General features: G+C 21.3%; 7 protein-coding genes across 7 annotated transcripts; 2 read left to right on the top strand and 5 right to left on the bottom strand. All coding sequences in view use genetic code 6, as the record gives it.

Moving 5' to 3' along the window:
- Window positions 1-1185: 1185 nt before the first annotated feature.
- TTHERM_000852889 (hypothetical protein) lies at window positions 1186-3537 on the bottom strand (the record flags this gene model as incomplete). Its single annotated transcript, XM_012800648.1, has 16 exons — window positions 1186-1279; window positions 1336-1425; window positions 1477-1566; window positions 1616-1705; window positions 1760-1855; window positions 1900-1989; window positions 2049-2138; window positions 2194-2283; window positions 2340-2429; window positions 2496-2585; window positions 2640-2729; window positions 2846-2935; window positions 2998-3090; window positions 3148-3240; window positions 3295-3378; window positions 3425-3537. 16 exons carry the CDS (start codon window positions 3535-3537, stop codon window positions 1186-1188), a joined length of 1473 nt encoding a protein of 490 aa, XP_012656102.1.
- A 653-nt stretch (window positions 3538-4190) lies between these two features.
- TTHERM_00852890 (hypothetical protein) lies at window positions 4191-7276 on the top strand (the record flags this gene model as incomplete). Its single annotated transcript, XM_001026295.3, has 9 exons — window positions 4191-4478; window positions 4821-5690; window positions 5790-5872; window positions 5934-6031; window positions 6124-6188; window positions 6253-6384; window positions 6438-6799; window positions 6861-7152; window positions 7205-7276. 9 exons carry the CDS (start codon window positions 4191-4193, stop codon window positions 7274-7276), a joined length of 2262 nt encoding a protein of 753 aa, XP_001026295.2.
- A 289-nt stretch (window positions 7277-7565) lies between these two features.
- TTHERM_00852900 (hypothetical protein) lies at window positions 7566-10263 on the bottom strand. Its single transcript, XM_001026296.2, has 6 exons — window positions 9211-10263; window positions 9014-9131; window positions 8635-8947; window positions 7973-8441; window positions 7814-7913; window positions 7566-7763 (listed from the first exon to the last, which is right to left on the bottom strand). The coding sequence occupies exons 1-6, from the start codon at window positions 10111-10113 to the stop codon at window positions 7567-7569; spliced, it is 2100 nt and encodes a 699-aa protein (XP_001026296.2). The 5' UTR covers window positions 10114-10263; the 3' UTR covers window position 7566.
- A 910-nt stretch (window positions 10264-11173) lies between these two features.
- On the top strand, window positions 11174-14672 carry TTHERM_00852910 (hypothetical protein; the record flags this gene model as incomplete). Its single annotated transcript, XM_001026297.4, has 3 exons — window positions 11174-11831; window positions 11936-12717; window positions 12990-14672. The coding sequence occupies 3 exons, from the start codon at window positions 11174-11176 to the stop codon at window positions 14670-14672; spliced, it is 3123 nt and encodes a 1040-aa protein (XP_001026297.4).
- Window positions 14673-15024: 352 nt separating this feature from the next.
- On the bottom strand, window positions 15025-15706 carry TTHERM_000852919 (hypothetical protein). Its single transcript, XM_012800649.1, has one exon. The coding sequence runs from the start codon at window positions 15670-15672 to the stop codon at window positions 15220-15222; it is 453 nt and encodes a 150-aa protein (XP_012656103.1). The 5' UTR covers window positions 15673-15706; the 3' UTR covers window positions 15025-15219.
- A 1989-nt stretch (window positions 15707-17695) lies between these two features.
- TTHERM_00852920 (tubulin-tyrosine ligase family protein) lies at window positions 17696-20881 on the bottom strand (the record flags this gene model as incomplete). Its single annotated transcript, XM_001026298.3, has 6 exons — window positions 17696-18000; window positions 18185-18398; window positions 18607-18725; window positions 19231-19753; window positions 20113-20224; window positions 20490-20881. 6 exons carry the CDS (start codon window positions 20879-20881, stop codon window positions 17696-17698), a joined length of 1665 nt encoding a protein of 554 aa, XP_001026298.1.
- A 1104-nt stretch (window positions 20882-21985) lies between these two features.
- On the bottom strand, window positions 21986-23198 carry TTHERM_00852930 (hypothetical protein; the record flags this gene model as incomplete). The annotated part of the gene is made up of 7 exons (XM_001026299.2): window positions 21986-22215; window positions 22269-22365; window positions 22424-22487; window positions 22592-22660; window positions 22779-22889; window positions 22999-23034; window positions 23095-23198. The coding sequence occupies 7 exons, from the start codon at window positions 23196-23198 to the stop codon at window positions 21986-21988; spliced, it is 711 nt and encodes a 236-aa protein (XP_001026299.2).
- Between the last annotated feature and the right edge of the window lie 1848 nt (window positions 23199-25046).

The raw sequence follows: 25046 nt of genomic DNA on the forward strand, positions 1-25046 counted from the left end.
GCTCTCATAAAACAAGTATTTATATTTTTAAAAAGAAAGTATGATTGAATAAAGATTTTTGAAATCATCATATTATTATTTTGTTAAAAATATGAATAATGTTAAAAAATATTTTTGTAACAAAAGAATCTAAATAGTTTTTGATTAAAATGAAATTATTTTTTTTAAGAATTTTTATTTACTATAAAATTAATTTTTTAATAAAAATTGTTTGAAATACATAGAAATACATATAAATTAGAATTGATAAGAATTAAAAAATATTTTAAATTAAACTTTTTTGTAAGTATTAATTGTGACCTTTAAATAAAAAATATATTGAAGTAGTATAAAAATAGATCTAATAAGAAAAATATAAACCTTAACTAAAGATACTTACTTACTTACTTGCATTTTTAAGTATAATTGCAAAATAATTAAGTATTAAAAATAATACTTTTATCATATACTTCAACTAATTATTTATTTATTAAAGAAATTAAAAAAGCTTAAATTTTACTAAAAATATTATTTGATTAATTAGGGAAATAAAAATTCAATTTTATTTACAGAATATAGATAACTTAAACTCATTATAAGTTTTAATCTAATTTGTTAAAATATAAAACAATAATTTTTAAATTTGTAGAGTCAATCAGAATCTCTATTTCTTCAATATCTAAAGGAGTATGAAATTATTTGATGACATCTACATTAACTGCATTTTTGAAATAAAAAATTCTTTGACTTTAATTTGAAACGATGCCTATAATACCTTTGTATATTTCTTAAATTACCTTGTTGAAATCAAAATTTACATTCGCGTTTTGAAACTATGTTTCTACTATTTATTGAATTTACTCTTATTACTAATATACCTTTATTTAAATAGTTTTATTATTTATAATGAATTAATTTTATAAGAATTTTGGAATGAGTTTCAAAAGAGATTTATATTGGTCATTTTAATTTATTTCTGGCTAAGTTAACTATTCGCTCATTTAAAAAGTTGAATCAATAAAAAAAGTATTTTGCTTGTTATTTATTTCTTTTTCGTTGTATCTATTTTTTTTATTTTCCTAATTATTAATAGTATTTTTATGAAATCTCATTCATTTATTCTTATTTTATTATCAGAAAATAAAAATTTTTTTATTGTTTTATAAAAAGCTATTTACAAAACACAAACAAAAACGAAATCACAAATCAAACTCTTATTTGATAAGATATAAGATATTTTTATTTTTTTATGGATTTCTTGAAGTTATCAAGACCTTGATTTTATTGTAGCATATTTTGGCTATTTAAATTAATAGAATATGTTAAAAAATTTTATTTTATTTAAAAATAACCAACTTTAAGGTAAGAGTCAACTTTTTGAGAACCTTGAATTTCTTAACTAAATTTATCATCTCTCTATAACAATCGTCAGATAAATTCTATTTTCTAATTCATTCATGTAGATTTATAAAAGTATAAATATTTAATAAATTTTACATCAATTGTAAATTCAAATTAGTTAATAGATAATTTGTTTTGAGAGATTGATTTAGTTACTGCAAAAATTATAATCCAATCTGGTTATTCCTATTATTTTAAGTTGTAATATTTTTTAAAAATTTCTAAAGAGACTTACTTTAAGTTTAAGGAAAATATGGATATTTGTGGTAATTCGTTCAGACTTAAAAACACGTTCTAGATACAGTCAAGATCAATTACATTTTCACTATATATACAATTATAAATTATTAAAATATATAGATAGACAATTTATATTTACCTAAAATCAAGCTCTAATTTTGTTATTTGCTGCAATTATTTTATCTTTTGAGTGAAATATTAGTAACATCTTGTATCTATTTTCGCTTCGTTTTAACTTTTAAAAAAATGATATTTAAATAGGTCTATAAATTATTTTACTAAAAGTAAATTCTTAAGCTTTGGAGAGTCATGAGTTAAGCCAAATTTTCAGAGAATTTATTTACTGTTTATCCTTAAATTTATATTCCTCTATTAAGAAAATTGTATAAATAAAGCTAATTAATTAAAAGAAAATAAAAATAATTTACGAAATATTCATTTCAATGCTTTAGAGTCTTGAGAATTCCTTAATTGATTACGAAATTAACAAAAACAAATCATTTTCTATATCTGTAAAACTAATAAAAATATAAACTTTATTAATTAAATATATTGAAATTTATAATAATTTACCTCAAATCTAAGGACAAAGATCTTAAATTGGAATTGTTTTACAAAAAAGTGCTGAAGGATTAAACAGACTTTAATCCTATTCTTGAACCACTTTTTATTAAAAAAAGTATTTTATTTTTGTCATATGATTAAAATTTGTAAATTACAATAATTTAATGCACAAACAAGATATTCTTTTACAAGCACTTAGTCCTAAAAATATCTAAGAAATACCTTAATCATCAAACAAATTTTTACTTTTTATAAAGATACAATTATATGATTTATTCTTTTATTTTTTGTGGTAAAAAATTATATGTTACTAAAGTGAAATAGAAAGACTAGTTAAGTGTTCGCATGACTTAAAAGAGTTTGCTAGTTATGCTATTCCTAAGTTGCTTATTTAATTGTTTCTTAGGTTAAAAAAAAATTATCATACTGTCTTATTTAAAAATTAAAATTATTACGACAAATTTAAAGTTAAATTTGTAAGCAAATGCAAGTTTTTAAGCTAGCTACCTAGAAAGAAAGCACTTTGATCAGAAATTTAATTGCAACTATATCAAATTAAATAATTATTAAAATTCTTAATGATTGTAATTGTTAAAAATTGATAAGTATATTTAATATTTCATTTTACTTAGTAAAATACATTCAAATAAATTTGAAATACCTAAAATTGAAGTAAATAGAATTCAGTTATTAAAGCCATTTAATTTCATTCAGTAGTGCTTAAATATGATGACACTTAAAAGAGTTTACTCTTTTTATGAAAAAATAATTAAGTTTTATTTTCTAAACAATTTTATAAAATTTATTAATTACTTTGCTTCAATTTTTAGAACATTTAAATTAGCACATCTACCAATAAGATTAGAAATAATCTTTAGTTCGTCTATTTCTACTTAACAAAAATCTCTTTTTTTTAATATATATAATTATTTTATTCTTTAATTAAGAAATAAATTGTTTTACCCAATCACGATTTCAAGCTAAGAAATTTAAATTTTGTTCTCTAAATGCGCTTACATACATTCGTATATGATTTCAAAGATGGTAGTTTATTCTCTAAATTTTAAAATAGATCTATTATTGGTTGCAAAATAATGAATTGGATTTTACTTAAATTCTACTTGAATATTTTGATAGAGAGATTGTATTTGAAATTCATCTTTGATATACGAACATACTTTCAAACTCTTTTAACTTTTTAAAAATAAATTTAGAAGAAAAAATAAAAAAAATAATTTACTTTATAATATAAGATATTTTATCCACTTATTTATCTTCTTATCTCCTCTGCTTCAGCAGCGAGTATCCTTCTAAATTAACTACTTTATTTTCAAATCTATTTTGATTACTCATGCTTTTGATTTCTTAAAACTTATAATAATTTATACAAATTTAACAAATAGATATAGAGAAGCTTATTAAATGAATTCATTTATCATAATTTATCAAATAAAAATTGATATAGGCGCAAAAAACTTTAAAAAGATAATAATGATTTAATTTAGAAGTTTTCTTTATTCTAATTTTCTAAAAGATTTTTCTTTAAAATAAATAAAGAATTTCTATCTTTATGTAATATATATATATATCTATCTATCTATTAAACAACAGTGGATAAAAAATAATATTATACAAATATTAATATGAAATAAAATAAATTAATTAAAAATATAATGCTAAAATTTAAAAAACGCATATTACTTAAAAAATAACTTTCATTTTTAAAACAAAAGAAGTCAGTGGAATTGAATAAAATAATAATTTTCTTTTGATTTTTTATATGATTTAATAAAGACTAAAATATTTTAAAACACATCTAATTTACTTTTAATAGATTCGTTATATTTAATTTCAAGAAAGATTTAAAACAAATTGCTTTGAAGGTAATTAAAATCATATAGTTTATTTAATACTTATAATACACTTTAAATTTTAATAGTTCTAATTGAAATTGAAGAAATAATAAAGATTTTTTAAAAAAATATTCTTTTTTTACTTATTATTTTATGAGAATATTCATGAATTTAAATAGATATTTAGGACTTATTCTTATTATTTTTTAATGGGCAAGGTCAGAACAGCTAACTCAAGTAGATTAAAGTTAATAATAGCATCAAACATTAAAATAACAGAAGCTTAATTCTAAGATTTAGCAGACATTATTATCCTCAGATATTGAGTTAATTTCTAAAGAAATTAAATTAACAGAAGAAGCTTTAAACCTTTATGAAAAAAAATTAGAAATATTACAAAAGGTTCATGAATACTACAAGAAAGACGAAAGTTAATTATTAGTAATCATTTTATTTTTTAAAGTTTTCATACTCAAAAATAATTTAAATAATGTCATATTTCTCATTGTCACATATCTTTTTAGTTCGAATTAGTAATTAGCTTTTTACAAGGCACTAAAATTGCATTTATAAATTATTAAAATTTCAAATAACCAAACAAAGAACATGAAATTATTTTAGTTTATTATTAATTACTTCAAATCTTATAGTTATTTAGAATATTACTTTTGAAGTGTTTCATTATAAATAAAAAATTAGAAGATGATTTAAAAATGTGAACAATGTTAAAAAGCAATTTTGTAATTTTAATAGATTTTAATTAGCTTTCTTAAAATTAATTAGTATACCAGCAATGAATTTTTAGAAGAGTATTTAGGAGAAGAAAAGCTTTTGAAAATTCTTTACAATTAATTTGGAAGCAGATTTTAATAATATGAAGATTCAAAGTATAGTATGCAAAGGAAATAATTGAATCAAAAATAGCTTGCCAACAAATTTACTAAAAAAAGCTAATTTAATATTACTTAGAATGTCAGAGAAGTTTAATTTTTAAATACTTTTTCATATAGAAGCTTTTAAGGTACTACTTTAAGCTATATGATAACTAATTTGTTATAAAACCATACTTTAATCATATACGATTTGCACGGATAACTTTTAATTGATCCTTATATTCCTGGTCATAGGATTCACCTGCTTGCATTAGCTCCAAAAGTTGATGAAGTTATTATTGCAACTTTAGGATTAGATAATTCTATTAGAATTGGAAGATTAGAAAATAAAAGAATAAAACTTAATGTAACTGAATAAGAACTCAACTCATAGAATGATGATGAAGACGATTTTATTCCTAAAAAGTATATAGGAAATAGTGATATACCCTTTGATGAATAAAAAAATTAAAAACAAAATTTAAAATCATTAAATGGGACTACAGCAGCAGGAATGCAGTATAGATCTAGAAATAAGACATAAATTCATTTAAATAATCCTAAAAATTTAAATAATACTCTGAACTCAACTTTAATTGACTTGAATTAAAAAAATAAATCTTCTTTGAACTCTACATAATCCAATAATTAAAACACATAATAAACTAGTGGTTATAGGTCAAGATTAACAAAATCTAAAAAACCTGAAAAATATAAATATGTTATTTAAAAAGAAACACCTATAAAGCTAATAGATTACACTAATTCTACTTCTCCTCCAGTAAAAAAAACTTATTGCTTTTAATACTTTCTTTCTTTCATTTTAAAATTTGTTTTTGTTTTACTTATTATTTTATTAATTCATTTATAAAATGTGCAGGAAAGTATCTATTCTTCTATATTGCAAATCACTGTGAAGGGTACAAGACTTTTTTTGATAGGAGATAAGCTTGGTAACATACAGTAATCAAAAAAATTTATGATAAAAAATCAATTAGATTTATTCTAAATTATAAAACATTAGTGTTTATTTTAGAAATGGAACTTACAAAGGAAAAGTCAAAGTAGCTAATGAGCCCATCATATAACTATTAAAAGCCTATCCTAATACTATTTATGCAAGTAAAAAGCATGCAATTTCTTTTTAATGATCATAAAAATTAATATTTTTATCTTTGAAGTGATTTATTTATAATTTTTTATGGTATAAAAAGCAAAATCTTAGATTGGTTAGTTCAATCCACTTCAATAGGATATTGCATTGCCAGTTTGTGAATCAGTAAAATAAATTAATTAATTAAATATACTTTTCATTAAATTTATTTTATTTTTTTTATTTTAAGATTGCTGAAGGAATAAAAGAAATATAGCCTGATTCGATATATAATAGTCACTTTTATTTGCTTACTTAAAATAACGAAGTTTTATTAATTGAAATGAGAACTTCTGATAATTCTTGTAGGATTAAATAAAAAGTAATTTTAAAATAATTAATTATGATATTTTATTTTTTTAATTGTATTTTTAGCTAAATCAGTTTGAGCTATACTAAAAAAAATCTCTACCGGATGAACCTGATAGTGATACTAGTTTAATAGTTATCAAAAATAATTTAATGATTTGGAATAACTAAAATAATTTGCTAAAAGTTTTTAATACATCAGATATTTTACAAGAGTAAACAGAGTTATATGAACCATTTGATATTGAAATCTAGAAAAAGCAAAATTAAAATTCTACTCTCAACTATAAATATCAAAAGATTACAAGTACTTCTACTTACATATTGGTGCATGAAAAGAATCAAAACATATCAAATATAGCTGTTTTTGAGGTAACTATTCCTCAAAAGTAAGAAACTGATTTCATAAATAATATAAGAGTTCCAATGTAATTAATTGATTTTCAACAAAGTGTTTGTTTTGTATTAACTAATATATTTTCTTAATAGATTGATTGTAGCTGTTGTAGTTTTCATATTGTATCAATACTTCAAAAAGGATCAAGATGAAGCAAAAACTACTTTTAGCGATATTAATTCAAAATTGGATAAAAAGAGTGAAGAAGAAGAAAGCAAACCAGAATAAAGTAAGAAATCTCTTAATGCTATTGAAAATGGACCTAGTGAAGGTGGAAACGCCAAAGAAAGCAATACAAGCTCTTAAACAAGCAGTATAAGTCAAATATAATAAAAGAATTAGTAGCTTTCAAACCTAACTCCTATCCAAAAGCAAAATAAAAATGTAAATTATTATTAATTGATTTGTAAGTAAATAAATTTCTATTAATAAGTAGTCTTCTAGGTACAAATCAGGCAAAATGCACGACATAGATGATATAGATTACAGAAAATATCTTCATTATTGAAGGATAAATGGTCAATTTATTAAATTTATTGAAAATATTTAAACCTTAAAATAAAAAATAAATAAAATATTTTTGTGAATTTTTTTTATTTTATTTTTAGTAATTACCAACTTTAGTAAATTCATTAATTAATTTAGACAAATTTCATTGCATAAATAAAAAGTTATTCATTTAAATAAATATTCTTAAAAAACTTACACATTAAATTGCTAAATTATATGAATAAATTTTAATATAAAATTATTCTTACGAATACAAATTATATTTTTCTTTTTTGTTTATTTTATTTGTCATGATGCTATTTTTGTAGAAACTTTTTCTAACTTTTCAATAAAACTTGGAAAAAAGTACTAACCAGAACGAGAGAGCTCATTTATATTATAATCCTATGATATAATTTCATAATTATTCTACTTTTAAGGTATTGGCATAGTATGAAAATTATCCTTTGATTGAGATGATTGCATGGAATACCTCTTATTAGCTGCTATTAGGTTATGATTTTAATATATAGAATAAAAAGAAATAAAATTTTACTGTATTCCTCAGGCTATCCTTAAACCATTTTGATAAACTGTTTATTTTTACTTTGTAGAACTTATTTTTTTTCTTCCTCAAACTTATTTTTTCCTACAACCTAAATAAATAAATAATTTCAAAATTAAAAAAAACGAATTAACTTTTTATTAAAATTACAATAAAATCATTTATGGGTTATTCGAGAATGACCATTTTTCCTTTTAGTTTTTGTTAGCTCTCTCTGACTTTGCTTTCAATATAAAACTGGCTTGAAGTTCTTTTGTAAGCAGAAAATGCGCTCGAGGAAGATAAGTGAAAATTATTTGGATCTTGTGCATTTCTAATTACTTCTATTTCTTTATTTTAATCAAAAATAGTGACAGTCATAAATCCACTAAATATATCAGATTAAGTATTTTCTTTTGTGTCAATTAAATCTTTTAGCTTTACTTTTTATTTATTCCTTTCATATTAATCTTCTATGCTAGGAAGATTCAATACAACTTTTGACTTCTTTACTTAAACAGGGTCTTCATCATTGCTCTTTTTATTTATGTCTTCTGTATATGTCCTCTTATGAGGTTTTTAATCATCTTATTCTTGTTTTTTATCTTTTGGATACTTTCTTAAATACATGTACCATATTCTTCAATTTTTTTTAAAATTAAAATTTATGAAATTGTAAATTAAAAAAAATTATTATTTCATTTAAATAATTATTTATCAAATTAATTTTTTTTCCTGGAATAAAGCTAAATAATTTTTTGGGTTCAGAAGCTTTATCTTGCATTTTTATTGTTAAATTTAAATAAATTTTAAAACTTATTTGAGTAAATTACCTTTTACCAAACCTCTCATCCTCTGTTTTAAGGTTATCAAAAGCCTATGCATATTCCACTTTTCTTCTGTGTTATTCTCCTCGTAGCATACAAGAATCTGTAGGTTATCTTTAACTAAGGATAGCTAGCTATTTTATTTATTTATCCCAATCATGTAAATGCTTTTAATAATTATCTAAAACCCTTTCTTCTCTTGTTATTATATTTTTTTATTCTAGTGGCATGTCATTAATTAATTTTTATTCCATTAGAGTTGACTGTTGGTGTCTCTCTTCTATTAGTTTTATATCTCTAAGAAGATCATCTTTAGAAACTAAATATAATTTATTTTTTTTTATTTTATAAATACTTTTTAATTTCAATAAAAAAGAAAAAAAACCTTCAATTTATGATTCGTTTCTTTTCATTGTTTTCTTTTTTGGTTGGACTTATTGCTTAATTACACTTTATGTTGTATCAGGTCTCATTACAAAAGATTTATCAGTATGAATTGAAAGCTACTTTATTAATAAAAAACTATAATTAGAATTCTTAAATAGATTTATTTGATTAAAAAGTATTAATTTGTTAGCTTACTTTCGCAAATGAGTTATTTTGATTATACTCACTACTACTGTTTTTAGTCTAAAACATTTATCTTTTAATTGCACTTTTATTTTCATCTTCTCCCTTTGAGAAAGATTCTTTTTAAAACTATGAAGCTCTGCGTGCTTTGCTTAATTATTTTTCTTGCATTTCCTTTTGTTTCATATACCATTAAGGTTATCCAACTAATGTATAATTTACTAGCTTTCCACTATTATCTATGCGAGGCCCTACATTAAATTCTTTATACATGCTATGATTTATAGGATTATTTTTCTCAAGGAAAATATTTTTCTCTTTTGTGCGATCATCTTGAGTTAAGGGATTTGGACCTATGAACTTACTTACTTGAAATGCTGTATCTTGTTTGCAAGACTATAAACTATTTTTAACACTTAAATTATTTGAATCTTCTCCTAAACCTTTCTTTTCTGAATTTTTCTAAATATTCCCTTGAGTTACTGTCAAAGATACGGTCTTTTTGACATCTGTACTTCCTCCAATAGTCAGAACTCTATTTTTTTACACATCTAAAGGAGAAAGAAAATTTTTTTGATTTTATATTGGTTGCTTATTTTGATTTTGAATGCCCTTAAGTCCTATTATAGAGTTATAGGTATTAACTTTATCATTCTTTTATTCTACCGAAAAGTAATTCGATCTATCTGTAAAAGCAGCAGAAGTACCTAATAAAGAATTTTACTGATCAGTTGTTTATGTAAGTTTTTATTCGTTTTCATACTTCTTAATATCTTTAGCTAATATATACTTTTTTGACTTCTCAGATACAAGAGAGTTATTATCTTTTCTGATATTGCTTTCTACCATTTGAAAATAATCAAAATTATTTTAAGAAGATATTGTAGAAATATTTGTTTGTATTTAACTCTACATTTTTAGTTATTAAAATAAAAAACCACTTTGATTTTTAAAATGAATTATTGAGTTAAAATTATATTATTTATTTATTTATCTATCTAATATATTTACTACTGTTCCAATAAATATAAAAGCTTATTATTTATTTATTCTATCTTTCTTTTAAATTTTTCAATCAAATTGGTTTGATTAACCAAAAAAATCAACAAAAGTTATAATCTACTCAAAATAAAAATAAATAAATAATCGTTTTTTTTATATTATTCTAATCATATCATTAAACTATTATTCAAATCATTAAATTTGAACATCACAAAAAAGTTATTTGCAAATTTATAATAAAAAAAATATTTTTCAATAATAAAAATAAAATGAATAATTATTAAATATGCACTAAAAAATTACCCATTTGATTATTTTACTACAAATAAAATTGAGATATCATAAACATTTTAAGTAGAGTCTCTAATAATACCCTAAATTCCTGCATTAATTATCAAAAATTAAATCACGAATCTTTAACAAAATAGTTAATTTATTTTCTTTATTTGTTAGGAATAAAAAATGACTAAAACTAAACAAATTATTTTATTACAGTTATTTTCATAAAATTTTATCAAAAAATAAAAATTATTTTTTAAAATTTATTTAAATTATTTGTATTTTATATAGATTAGATAAAATATTATCATTAATTAGTGGAACGTTTATATCAGATATTATATCATTTTAGTTTATTGAATAACATAAAAATTAAAAATGAAATTAATCATATAATTAAAATCTACTTTGTGGTTTATATTTTAATATGAGAAAAAAATCAATTTAAAAAATTACACTTAGCTATTTTGTTTTTATTCAAAAATATATCAGATTCAGTAGATTTTTTATTTATAAACGCTTGATATCACTAACTTTAAATACATAAATTTTATAACTTTATTTGTTTTATCAATTAGATTGAGCTATCGCTAAAGTTTAGAATAAACATTATTAAGAATATCAGATAAGCAATATAATTAAGCTAATTAGTTAGCTCAAATAGATTATTTTATTTCCAAATTTAGATAAATTTATGATCGGCACTTCAGTTTTAAGTCAAGCTGGCTAATAGCTGCTTACTCCAGCAAGAAATTTGCAAATGAGTCCTTAAAAGAGTGGTGAAAATATGAAGAACCTACTTTAATATGATTTAAGAGATAGCCAAATAAATAATTCAGCAAGTAGATTCAAATAAAAGCAGCCTCTTTCTTATTCTGATTATTACTTTAGTTAAAACCCAAATAGCAAGGAAGAATATGCTAAAATGCTAGATGCTTAAATTGAACAAAAAAAGTAGTATTAAAACATTCAAAAAGAATATTAGAGAAATAATAAAGATTTAGGGAAAGTAAATAACATTAATCCTCACTTGATTCCTGAACCTTAAATTGCGACCAACTATGGATTTTAGAATACAATGTAAACCTAGTAGACAAATCAAGGTTTCAGTTAGCTAATGAAAAGTACAGGAAATTATGACAATGTATTCTTTCCTAAAAATGAGCTTTAAAGAACTAATAAGGACAAGTTTTAAGTTGATAGATAGACACCCTAGTAATCAAATGCATTGCTAAAACTAACTGGCCAATCTACAAACACTATAATCCCTTTAAGATTGTCACAGAGCCAAATGAATATATAAGATTAAGGGTAACCCTTTTTGCAAAGCTAGATGAGTTAAGCAAAATTAAGTAAATAATGAATGAATGATTTAAAATAATTTTAAAAATATAATTTTTTTATTAATGCATATGTAATGCAATGAAATGAATTATCTTTTTTTTATTAAACTAAGCGAACACTTTGTAAAATCAATACTCAATTACTGGAGGAACTATTTAAAAGAAGACTGTCAATTTTAGCATGCCTTACAATAGCCAAAAATAGACTTTAGGATAAGAAGATAAGGAAACATTTTTCGATAAATGGAGAGAATAAAGTAATAGCTATTGGAGTAAACCATAAAACTATAGAGGAATATTGAAAAAAGAGAATATAGCTGAAAGTTAACTATTAGAGAAAGAGAGGAAGCAAAGAGAACTTAACTAGGCCTTGTAGGAGTAAATTTTATACAAAAAAAAAAAATAAGAATTGGAGGAAAGATAGAGAAAGTTAGAAGACTTGGTTTTTGCTGAGAAGCTGAGAGCCGAGCAAAGAAGTGAACCAAGACCTTTGAGCTCAGTTAATGATTTGAAATAAATCAAAGCAGTTGCTGCTCAGCAAGACCGTCTGTAGTAAAGAAATCTAGTGAGTAGAAAGTTAAATTCAAATAGCTAAAATAAATAAAACTTTGAAGATGTTAAAGAGTTGCCGAGGACACCACCAAACCAAAGCAACAGAAATTCATTACAAATGGAAGGGCCAATGGTGAGAATTGAAAAAATTATAGATTTTTCTTCTAACAGAGCTAAGGCACCTTCTCCTAGAAATAGAAAATCCTCACAAGGTATGAATTAGCAAGATTTAGTATTGAGTGAAGTTAGGGAAGCTGCAGAGCTTGATATGGACTACATCAAGGATTATTACGAATTTTAAAAGAAGGTTTTTAACAGGTAGATGGCTAGTTTGCAAAAAGAAGTAAAAAATTCATTTGATATATTTTATTGAATTCAATATATTAAACACTTTATCTTACAATACCAAATATTATCAGTGAGTGTATGGTTGGAATTCACATCATTTTATTCAAAAATTGACATACATTTTTCTGAAATAAAAGAATAGCAAATAAAATTTTTTTATTTTTTCTATGGTTAGTATTTCAAATTAAAAAATTTGTATTTGTGATCAATTTTCCTATGTTTTGTTTGCCATGCTCATTAAATTTTTTTCATATATTAAAATTTCAGGTCTCGGGATTTAATGACTAAAGGACATAAGTTTTTAAAGATATGCTTTAGCTAAGAGAAAAATCTAAGTAAGACCACTTATTAAGTTTAATGTAACCTAGAGATGTTTTAGAAGATAGTAAATATATAATGGCATAGAGAAAATAAAATTTATATAACTTTCACTAACTAGAGGATATAAAAAGCTTGAATGAAGGCAGTAACCCATATCTTTAGGGAATTAAATATTTACCATCAAGCAATTATAACTTCTAAAATTACTATAGTGACAAATAAATAAACTAGCTTGTTAGTCACAGCTAATTGGTTCCTCAGTCTCAACTTGCAAAACACAAAGGCAAAAAGAAAAGAGCTTAGTAAGATAACTACGATGAATAAATTATTGGAGAGGTAAAAAGAAAATTAGAATTTTATGAAAGAATAAATAGGAAGAAACCTCATTCTGCTGGATCTAAGCCGCAAAAAAATTTAAATGAAGAAAACTCATCTAGCCAAAATTATTAAGAAAATGGCTAAAACAAAAACTAAAAACCAAAAAACAAAAAATAAAAAACTGTTGAAAATGAATTTTTAGAAGATGAATAAGATGCTAACTAATAATCATTAAATGCCTCTACATTATAGATAGAAAAATAAAAAAGGCCATAATCATCAAAGAATTATGTGGAATTATAGACAGTAATAGACCTTGAAAAATTTAGGAAAGAAGCTTTTAATGGGAGAAAATTAGATTTTGAAATTCTATAAGAAAATGAGAAAGAGCATCAAAGTTAGGTAGAATAATATATATGGGATATCTTGAGCTAAAACAGTGATGAGTATGATGAATTAGACCAACAAATTGATGATTGTATGAATGATATTGAAAAAATGGTCAACAAAGAAGCTATATAAAATCCTCCATAAATTGAAGATAAAAAGTTAAGCGAAATAGAAATGCAAAGAAAAATGAAGGCCTTTTTGAAAGGTAAAGAGTTGTAAAATGAACATCTTTAACTACTTCTTAGAGAATAGGCAAAAGAAAAGCTCAGACAGATAGAGAAAGAAAATTTATAATTGTATGGTTAGTTCGACAAAAACTTTTAAAATACTCCCAAAGATTATGTCAACTTATACATATAAAATGCAGATATAAATATAAAAAGTTAGAATCATGAAAATACAAGCTAGTAAGGGTTACAATAATAAGAAAATTTTGGTTAACATTTTGATAATTAAGAGAGTGTCAAATAAGAGAATTAAGATTAATAAAATGAAGAGAGCCAGTAAAAATAGGCGTATAGCATCTAGGAAAATAATAAAAATGATGAAAATGGGAAGAATTAAAATTATTCATCTCAAAGAGAATTTCATAAAATTGAAGAAATAAACGAATCTGGATTCTCGGAATTTAAAGAATAATAGAGTTAAAAAGATGATAAAGAAAATGAAGAGTAAATGGAGAATTTGAAAAATAATACCTTTCAATAATAAAATCTAGTTAATTCAAATCAAACATAAAGCTACACCCATAACAAAGATTAAAGAAAAGAGATTAGAAATGATTTAATCAATTTATATGACAATGTTATTAAAAGTAATAAAAAAGCTTATGATAAAGACCTTTTCTAAACAAGCTTGAATAACATAGATGAAATGCTAACTTATTTTAGGGAACCTCCTTAAAAGAAAAATTTATATTGAAATAATTATTTATCTGTTTGTTTATTAAGCTTTTACTCACAATCAAAATTTTTTATGCTGTTAATAAGAAATAATTAATTTCTCTAATTAATGCTTAAATAGAGACTAAAAAAAGGGATTTTATGAATAGATTTAATTAGTTTTAATTATTTTTCATTACTTACACAATTATTGGTCAGCGTTTTAATTAACATAATTTTTAGTCATTTAAATTAATTTGTTTATTTTTCAAATAAATGATTTGACAGTATTTTTAGACTTTTATGTTTAAAAAAATATAAGTATGATTGATTTCTTTACTTTCGAATTATATTCATATTCTACAATTTAAAATAGAGATAAAACTATTAATTCATACATACATACACACATTACATAAACAAATTTTATACAAATAAAGGTTTTTACAATTATTACTTAAAGCTAACATTTTAGTTTTGTTAATTATAAAGAGTATTTTTTATTAGTAATAACTATATTGTTTGAAAGAAAGAAACAAACAAACAAATAAATTTATTAAGATTAAAGCAATAATTTGATTAGTTTGTCATTATTTTTAAAATATTAGGATTATTATATTTATTTAATTTTTTGTTTATATTAAATGAGCTTCTTTTAAATCATAAGGAAGAAAATACATTTTAACAAATTCAATATCAATAACATTTTTAAATACCATTGCTGTTTCTGTTTCTGATTTTAGTATTTCAATTATTCCTTCATAAATTTTATCCAATTTTTCTTATGTTATCAAGTTTTAATCTGCAGAAGGAAATTTTTTTAATATATATTGGTTAATTTTTTCATAAGAAAGGATATTAGCAATTGTTACAGGTTTTTTATTATTCTTTAATTCAGCCTGCATGAACACAGGTAGTATGTTATCTAGAAGTTATTTTATCTGATTTTTATCAAAAGTTTTAACAGTATTTTGCTACATTTTCTTATTTGTTATTTTTTTTCTTTTTTTAACAATTTCTATTAAAATTAATTATTACATTTACTTTTTTAATTATTTTTCATTTAAAATTTATTTTTAAAGATAATAAATGTATTTTATTATGTATATCAATTAACATTAAATACAAATATTTCTTTTTCTACTCTTCGATTTTAGATAATTATATTCAATTTTATTATTCATTATCATTATTTCAATATATAAAATTTTTATAAAATATTTCAATAAAAAAAAATTTAATTAAAAATCTAAAATAGTAAAAATGTTATAAAATAATGTTTTTCAACGTAGAGATAAATATTGACATCAATGCACTCTTCAAGATATTAAAATAAATAAAATGATTTATGGATTAATACTAAATCTACATTTAAATTTAATACACTTAAAATCTGAGAATTAAACATTTCTAATAAAAATTAAAGTCAAAATAAAAGAAAAATACAAACATCATTATCATAATAAAACAATTGATCTCACAAAAAGTAAATTAATTTATAGTTCTAGGTCACAAATTTTTATTTTATTTATTCATTCTTTTAAAGACTTTTCCCATTAGAGCTAATTCTAGTTTATTAAATATGAAAATTAAAAAATTTTAGAATCATATTTGTACTAAAATAAATATTATTTATTAACGGTTTAAAACATTTTTAGGTTCCATAAAATATAGCATTTATTTTAGGTTAATGATAAATTAAAAATAAATGTTTAATGACAATAATTTCTTAACTAAAAAACAGTGAATATAAATCCCCTTTTTCTTATACTTTTAAATTTTAATAAAACTTGTTCTAAAATTTTGAAATGTAATAATGATACTCCTTGATTATTGATATTTATTAAAAAAAAAGTATTTTAATTAATAGAAAAATCAAATGTTTCTGAATTTTCATACATAAATTTATTGCAAATGAGATACATTCGTACTATCTTAAATGTGTAAGGTTAAAAGAATTTATATCTTATAATAAAATCAATTTAAATTTTGCTTAGTTTGTATTTATATCAACTAAATATATCATTTTATTGAAAACAAACTATTTAACATATAAATATTTTATTTTAGATTCAAAATAAGTTAAGCGAGTCAATTTCTCTCTTCTTATTTACAACTTTTTTGATGAGCCTCACATTAAAAATAAAATAAATTCTTTTATTATAATTTCCTATTATATTTTTTTTCATAAAAATATTTAATATCAATTTTATCAAATGTGAGTAAAGAAATTACCTTCACATATTGATTTCAACTAATTAAAATTCAAAATATTTTCTTAATAAATGTATAATTTACTGATAAAATGTTTAATAAAGTCAATAAACAAAATAAATCCTAAAATATAGACAAAACCCTATATGAATTATCAGAAAAAGTATTTTTAACAAACTGTTAACTTACTAGAGAAGTCATTTTAATTTTTTTGTCTTTTTTAATTAACGTTGAACAAATAAGCACATAAATAATTCCAAAATAAATAATTTTTATCTGCAAATTTTTTTTTATTTGATTAAAAATTTTAAATCAATATATCTTAGTAAATATATTAATTAATTAATTTAGAAGAAAAGCTTCAAAATAAATTTATAAAATTGAGATAAACAAAATATTAATTTCTTTATTGAATATTCAGATTTCCTTTAAAAAAATAATTTTTTTATTCAGAGAAATTTAAAATACTGAAAAGGTAAAAATAAAAAATAAAATAGCTAACTTAGCGCAAATATGAAAGAAATACTTTTATTAGCTTTTTATTTTTTAACAGAGTTAAATTTATATTAAATCTTTGGTTATTATTTATTTTATTTAAATATTCATTTTTAATAATAACTCTATTTATCACTCTAAATATAATTATTTCGTTTTTACAAAAAATATTTACTTGCTTAAAAAATGTATTTTTTATTTTATTAAATTTAGAAATAATTAAGAACTTTTAAACTAAACTAAACTATACTTTTTAACTAACTAATTTCACAAAAAAAATAAAATAATATGAAAAATAAATAACAGTATTAAAATGAATAATTTGGGTTGCTTTATTTTATTTATATTTATGAATCATGAATGCTCTTTCATGGATTATTGGCTTTGAAGAGTTTAAAATGTTGAAAGTGACTTATCTTTAGTAGAAACGGGAGTTAAATCTTTTTTTATTTCCTAACTACCAACTTACTGTAAGTTTTGCTTTTAAGATCTTAAGAAGCAAAAGTTGTTAGCTTCATTTATTAATGTTTAGAAACATCTAGTATTAAATTCACCTTTTATAGCCAATTCTGGCTTTTCTTACTTCTCATGAATTTGCATTACTATTTCTAATGCATCATTTACTACTTATGGAATAACTTAACTTTACACAACAGTGTCTTTTTAATATATATAAAAAATCATTTAATTTTTAGAAAATGTAATCCAATAAGAAAGAGTTTATTATTTCATTCATATTAAAAATATTTCAAAAATTTCAGCAACGAATTAAGAAAAAAAGTTATTAATTATTTTTAATTAAATTAATAAAATTATTTCAAATAAGTTTAATTAATTTTTTACCTAAATGAAGAGCCGGATTATGATTCATTTCAATCAAGTAAGGAGTAAAATCGCTTCCTAATAAGATATCACAACCTAGTAATTCAAAGCAGCCTTATTTTTTATCTAATTTTTTCTCAGCTGAACGTATAACATAAGTAAGAACAGATTTTATTTTCTTTTTTAATTCATCTAGTTATTTTAGAGAAACGTTGTAGTTTTACATGACATATTTCTTTTTTTATAAAGTTTTTTTATTGAATTTATAGAAAAGCTAAATTAATTTTAAGAAAATTAATAATATTAATCGAAAGCAGCATTTTATGTGTTAGCATTTAAAACTTTAACAATAAAAGATATTTTTAATTTTATAAATTAAACTATAATAAGGTTATCAAAAAAATATATTCAACTAAACTCATAAAAAGTAAAATTAATTTTACTTCAAACCTCTCTACACTCCAGATAGTGTTTTCTTTGTTTTTTTAGAAATTAGGATGTTTCTTTTAAATAGCAGCATTAGTTAAGTGAGTGAATTTTTCATTATTATCATCAACATTTTCTATTTTACATTATAATAACTTATTAATAAATATTTAAAATATCTACATAAATTGCAAATATTTCATATCAAAAAATATATTTTGATTTTTTCAAAATATTTATATTCATATTTTATTTTTAACTTTATCATTTAAAAAATAAAAAAATTATTTTATTAAATATTTGTGACTAAATTTTTACTTATAAATTTCATTGATTGCTTTGTGTTACTTATTTTACATTTAATTAGATATTTAATCATTCATCAAAGAGATAAAAGTTTAATAACTTTTTAACATATCTCATTTAATTCTCTAATCAAATTAATTTATATTTTTACGAATTATATGTCAGTTAATTTTTTATTTTATTAAATTCTTTCTCTAATTTTATTTTTGCTTTATTTAAATCTGAAGATGTAAGTTGGAAAAACAAACATACTTTAAACAAACATTTTAATTTAAAAGAATTTATTAAATCATAATAAAATAGAAAACAATTCAATTATTAAAAAAATAATATACCTTTATTGTAGTCATTCATGGAGAGACGAAGGTACCCAGGATTATAGAGGACAAGAAGAGGATCAGTGCATGCAATAAAAACGTAGACACGCATATCAAATTTCTTTTTATCAAGTAGTAATGGGCTTTCTATATATCTTTATATTATACATTTCTTATGGAAGACTTAGAATTTAGTTGAAGCAATAGACTTACCTTACCTAAGGGAATAACTCTAAGACTTTAAACGAGTAAATTCATCTTTAAACTTTTTAATATCAGACACCATTTAAATTCCTTTACCACAATTAAAATTGGTTGGTTTGTTTATCCATAAACCAGTATTTTTCTAGTTCAAAAAGTTCTATTCTTCTATGGAATAATCGTCTCTGGTCACATCTAAGCGAAATGTTTCAGGCATAAACTAGGAAGAATGAATACCATAGGAGCTAGCTAAGAATTTATCTTTTGACTCAAAATCTTTTATAGTTTATACAAGCCCTGACTTAGTTGCGATAATGGAAATATTTTGAATGTGATTAACCTTATTAAGAAAGATAATAATATAAATTTATTAATAATTAGATTATAATAACAGAACTTTTATTTAAATTTTCTATTATGAAAAAGTTAGTTTCAACACTAATATATAGATAGATAGATTGATAATTTGATAGATTCTGGATATAAGAAAAGACAAAATGATTAATTTGAAAAAAACGCCAAATAAAAATGAAAGAGCATAAAATAAATTAAATAATTTTTGCTCAATTTCACTCATTTTTGTTTTAAAAATAAACAAAAAAATGGTTTTGGCGTTAAATTTCTTTAGCTATTTTCTTTTAAGATTACAATATTTTTTTGAAATTTTCAGAAATATAGCGAAATTTAATAAAATTTTACTATTTATTATCCATCATGGAAGAATTGCCAATCTATTTCGTTGATTGTTTATACCCACTTAAAATTAAATTTTGTCCAAAACTTCAAGCTGCTATCTAATACATTCCATCCCCTAATTGTTATTAAGGTATTATTTAATGAATATCAATTTCTTAGACTATGTAAGATGTGGTATTTTTTAAAAATTGTTTTTTGTTTCTTAGAAATAACTTATTGATTGATTAATTGCTACTGCGTTCTAATTGTTTGTTAATTAATATGCTTTAATTAGCATGAAAAGAGTTTGAATATTAATAAATTGCATTATTTTAATAAATAAGTCTTGGCCTTTAAAATTTTAAGCTAACAAAATAGGATTTACAGAAAAAAATTATTACTTTTTTTCAAAGAATTCTCTTATTAATTGATCATTGTTGCCTTTCCCAATGAATACACTTTTTTTTTATCCTTAAGGAACTGCGCTTTAAGTCATTATTGGTGGCAATTAGGTTTTATTTTAAGGCTTAATTTGTATTTATAATTGATTGCCTCCATATACGTTTGTCATTGTTTTAATAGACTTTATTTAAGGAGAGGTGTATTACTTAAATTTCTAACCACTTGTTTTAACTGGAGTAAGAGCTCTCTTTTGAGCATCTTTCTTTTAAGCATAAATCTATGACGAAATATTTTGACCATTTTTTATCACCCTTTTATTACTTTAAAGAGCAGCATAGTCATACGCCTATTGTTGCTACAATTTTTATTAATTATTAATCTGTAAAAGCATTTGTTTGATTTTGCAATACCAATCAAAAATTTATTAATTTAATTATTATCTATCGTTAGAAATTGATCAATAGTACTAATTTAATAAAAAAAATTCTTCATGCCTTAATTTTTTTCTAAGATAAATAGATAGAAAGATAGATAGATCATCATTCAATATACTTTCAAATTCTAAACAGTTTGTTTTTTTTGCATATAACCAAAAATTGTTGCTTAGCAAGCAAGTCTATTTTCTTATGAATTCTAGTAATTCAATTTAAAAATATTTCTAGTAAAAACAATCAATAACACTCAAAATGTAGCCATTTCAAGTATTTATTAAAAACATATCTTCATATTTAACTTTTTAATTTATTTCATAGATAATCTACTCAAGATTTAAGCTTTTTAAATAATCAACAACAGCTTTAATTTGAATACTTTCATATTTTTTCCTAAAATTCTATTACATATTACTATTATAAATTTTTAGAATCTTCATTGAATTTCAGTAAGTTTTTATTTACATGTAAACACTGTTTAAAAAGTAACTCAAGGTTATTGAATTTTAATATTTAAATAAAAAGAATATTTTACAAACATTTCAAGACTTGAACTTGAATTAATTTATTTATTTATTTATTTGAGAAATAGATTTAATCGTTTAAAGAATGTTAATAAATTTAAATAAAAATATTTAAATTAAAAATAAATTATTAAAAAAATATAAATTTTCATATCTTAAAAACGAAATTTACAATTTATATTATCGTAATTAAATCAATTTAGTGCTATCAAATATTTTTGAACAGTTAAAAGTAGATATCATTTTTAAAGTATTCTAGTAATAATTTTAAATTAACTAATTGTTTAGCTTGTTTAACTAACAACTATATATTTAATTTGATGATAATTTCAGATATAGATTTTTCTTTTTGTTTAGATTTTAGATTTATGACTAACATAAAAGTTGTTTCTTAAAAGTGATATTTAAATTTTAATAACTATTTTTTTTATAAAGAATGGTACATACAATTAAAAAACTATTTCTTTGAAGTCATATCCATAAAAAACAAAAGATTATTGGAAGTAAATTATAATATTTTAGCATATTTTAAATATAAAATCAACTCTAATATAAAGCTTTGGAATTAGATATTTGATTAAAATATTAAAGGAATTGTTAATTGAATTGATAAGTAAATTAATTAGTTTACTAATTTAAAAACAAAAATGGTTTTTTTAAACATTAATAAAATGAAGTAAATATAAACAATTAATATTTTTTATACTCAATCAATTTTATTTTAGATAGTTTTTTATGTTTCAAATCATCATCTTCTTCTGTTGAAAGCTCTTTAAATTAACAAAATTATGTGAGATTTTTAAACACAAATATCGAAAATTACTTGCTTTGCTTCTAAATTTTTTTAGTTTTTTTGATATAATGAACATCGTCGTTTGATGCATAATGAGCACTTAAAGTTTACTCTTCAATAGAAGAACCTTTAGTAAATAGTTTATTACAAATTTATTTTAATAAATATTAGACTAATTAAAAAACCTTCTAAATCTTCAATAGCTTCTTTAGCATCTTCTTCGTTTTCAAATTAAACAATTGCCTTTTCCTAAACCGCGAAATAAAGAAATTTATTATTCGTTTGTTAACTTCTAAGATACGAAGATATTAATTTCGTAACAAATAAAAAAATGTGCAAATAATATGTTTTACTTTGCTTCTTCCATTTTCATCCCAAAAGATTTTGCATTAAATTACTTCACCATATTTACTAACATGTTCCTAATTAGATAATAAATTAAAATTTTAACTAAATACTTATTTACTTTTCTGTTTAAAGTTTGCTTTTTAATCAATATGATAAACTACCAAAAAAATACTAAAAATAGTTAAAAAATACTTATAATTCTTCTTCAGTTACTGAATAGTGCAAATTTTCAATAACTACAAACTTGCCAGTTGTTCTTTCTTCTTCTTCTTTATTGTTGAATGATCCTTTTCTTTGTCTTCTCTGATAAATTGATATTAGAATTTCATTAGTTGATATTATTTTGATAAATAAATTATTAATAAAAAGAGTGGAAAATATTATTGAAAAGACATCAAAACTAATTTATTACATCGAACTTGTTGTCATTCCAGTTGTTCGAGTCCCTCTATTTTTTATATAATTCTTATTATGAATGAGTTAATCAAATGATTTTTAGGAAAATTGCCTAATTATCTCTTCTGTTTCTATTTTGGTGTCTTCTTCTATCGTCATTGCCACCTCTACTTCTAAATCTGTTATTTCCTCTTTGATTTTTACCTCTTCTTTCATTATTGTTATTGTCTCTATTTCTATTCTAGTGCCCCTTATTATTTTTTTCTGTTTTATCTGATTTTTTATTTGTTGAGATATAAGAATCTAAGGTAATTTAATCTTCCATTTTTACTTCTTGCTATTTAATACTAACTTATTATTTTTAATATATTTGATATTTAAAACTATTTAATTTTACAAATAAAATTACAAAAACAAAAACAGACGAATTTATTTTTATTATAAAGAAATAATAAAATATTTTTTTGTAATAATTGATTCTTTTTTTATTTACAAAGCATATATAAAAAAAATTTTTTATAAGTTATTTATCGTAATTTGTAAAACATATTTTTAATTTTCTAAGTTGTTAAAGTTTTTACAATCAGTTATTGGTAGATATAAATCATTTATATTAATTGATAAAATAATATTTAAAATTAAAATAAATACAAAATGTTTTAACAAATAATATAAATATAGCCAATAAATTTTATTATTAAGTGTAATTTTGGCAATATTTTTTTTACAAATGAGAATTAAATTTTGAAAGGAAGGCCATTTACTTTTTTTCTTAATTCCAATTAAAAATCATCTAGTTATTTATACTTTCTTTTTTCAATCTTTCATTCATTGAATTACAAGTAATCAAATCAAATAAATACTTTTTTATTTGTTTAAACCTTTAATTAGTATAAAGACCTCTTTCTATTTTATTTTTTATTCCATTATTGGAATGTTTGATTTGATTTTTAGATATGGATATTATCATTATAATATTTCTATTATTATATTGATATTTTTAACTCTTAATTTTAGTAAAACTCATAATTTATTGGGTTACTTAAGATCTAGTTTTAAAGCTAAAGTATGTCTTAATTTGTTTTATAAAATGAATTGATATTACAAGAGATTTATAAAAATAAACCTAAAAAACAAAATATTTAACAGGAGTAATATTAAGAATTTAATAACCTCAGAATTATTATACAAGTTTCATTTAAAATGGTAGAATTTTATATAATTTTATTTTAGCAAGACCTAAAACAAATTTCTATTCAATTTTTTAGTTTTTCTTTAGGGCTGTCTTAAAATTGTAAATAATAGATTTGTTATATTAGTTAAAAGAAGTGTCTTTAATTATGTCTTAGTGACACAAGAAGAATTTTGATACAAAATATGAAAAAAAAGTAATTTAAGACATCAATCAAAAAAACATTCCCTTTTTTCTATTAGAGAGGAGATCAAAACTTTGATAGTTATTTAATTATAAGGAGGGTGGAAAAAAATCTAATCAAATAAATCAAAATAATAATAAAGCAGATCAGGCAAATATTGTTTGTAAATTTTATAAAATTATGAATATATTTATTTATTTTCCTTATTTTTTATTGAAGCAAATATGATATTTATTCAAGTATTTAAATTTTAACAATGATTATGTAATAATAAAATTTATTTTATTTTATTTAAAAGGAGGGAAAATAAAAATTTAGCTATCAAAATTATCTTTTTAAATATTTTGCTTTATGTCCATTATTTTTATTATCTTTTGGAGCGGGAGCTCGATTGTATTAATTTCAATTGGATGGTTTGTTTTATAGTTTTTTAAATCCGCAATGAAAGATTATAAGCATCACCAATAAATTAACTTTTTCACTCAACCAATAGCTCACTCAATTATTTATTATTTAAGCTCAAAAGAAAACAATTTTTTCTTATTTCAGTTCAAACAACATATTCGTTTTTCTAAATTTTGAATAAGAAAATCAATTTAATACATTGAAATTTTTATATCCATAAAATAATAAGCTTTAATGCGACACATTAACACATTTTTTAGAACTTAAAACAGATAAAAGTAAA

The sequence above is a fragment of the Tetrahymena thermophila genome (genome assembly GCF_000189635.1).
Source record: "Tetrahymena thermophila SB210 genomic scaffold scf_8254034, whole genome shotgun sequence".
NCBI classification, from domain to species: Eukaryota; Ciliophora; class Oligohymenophorea; order Hymenostomatida; family Tetrahymenidae; genus Tetrahymena; species Tetrahymena thermophila.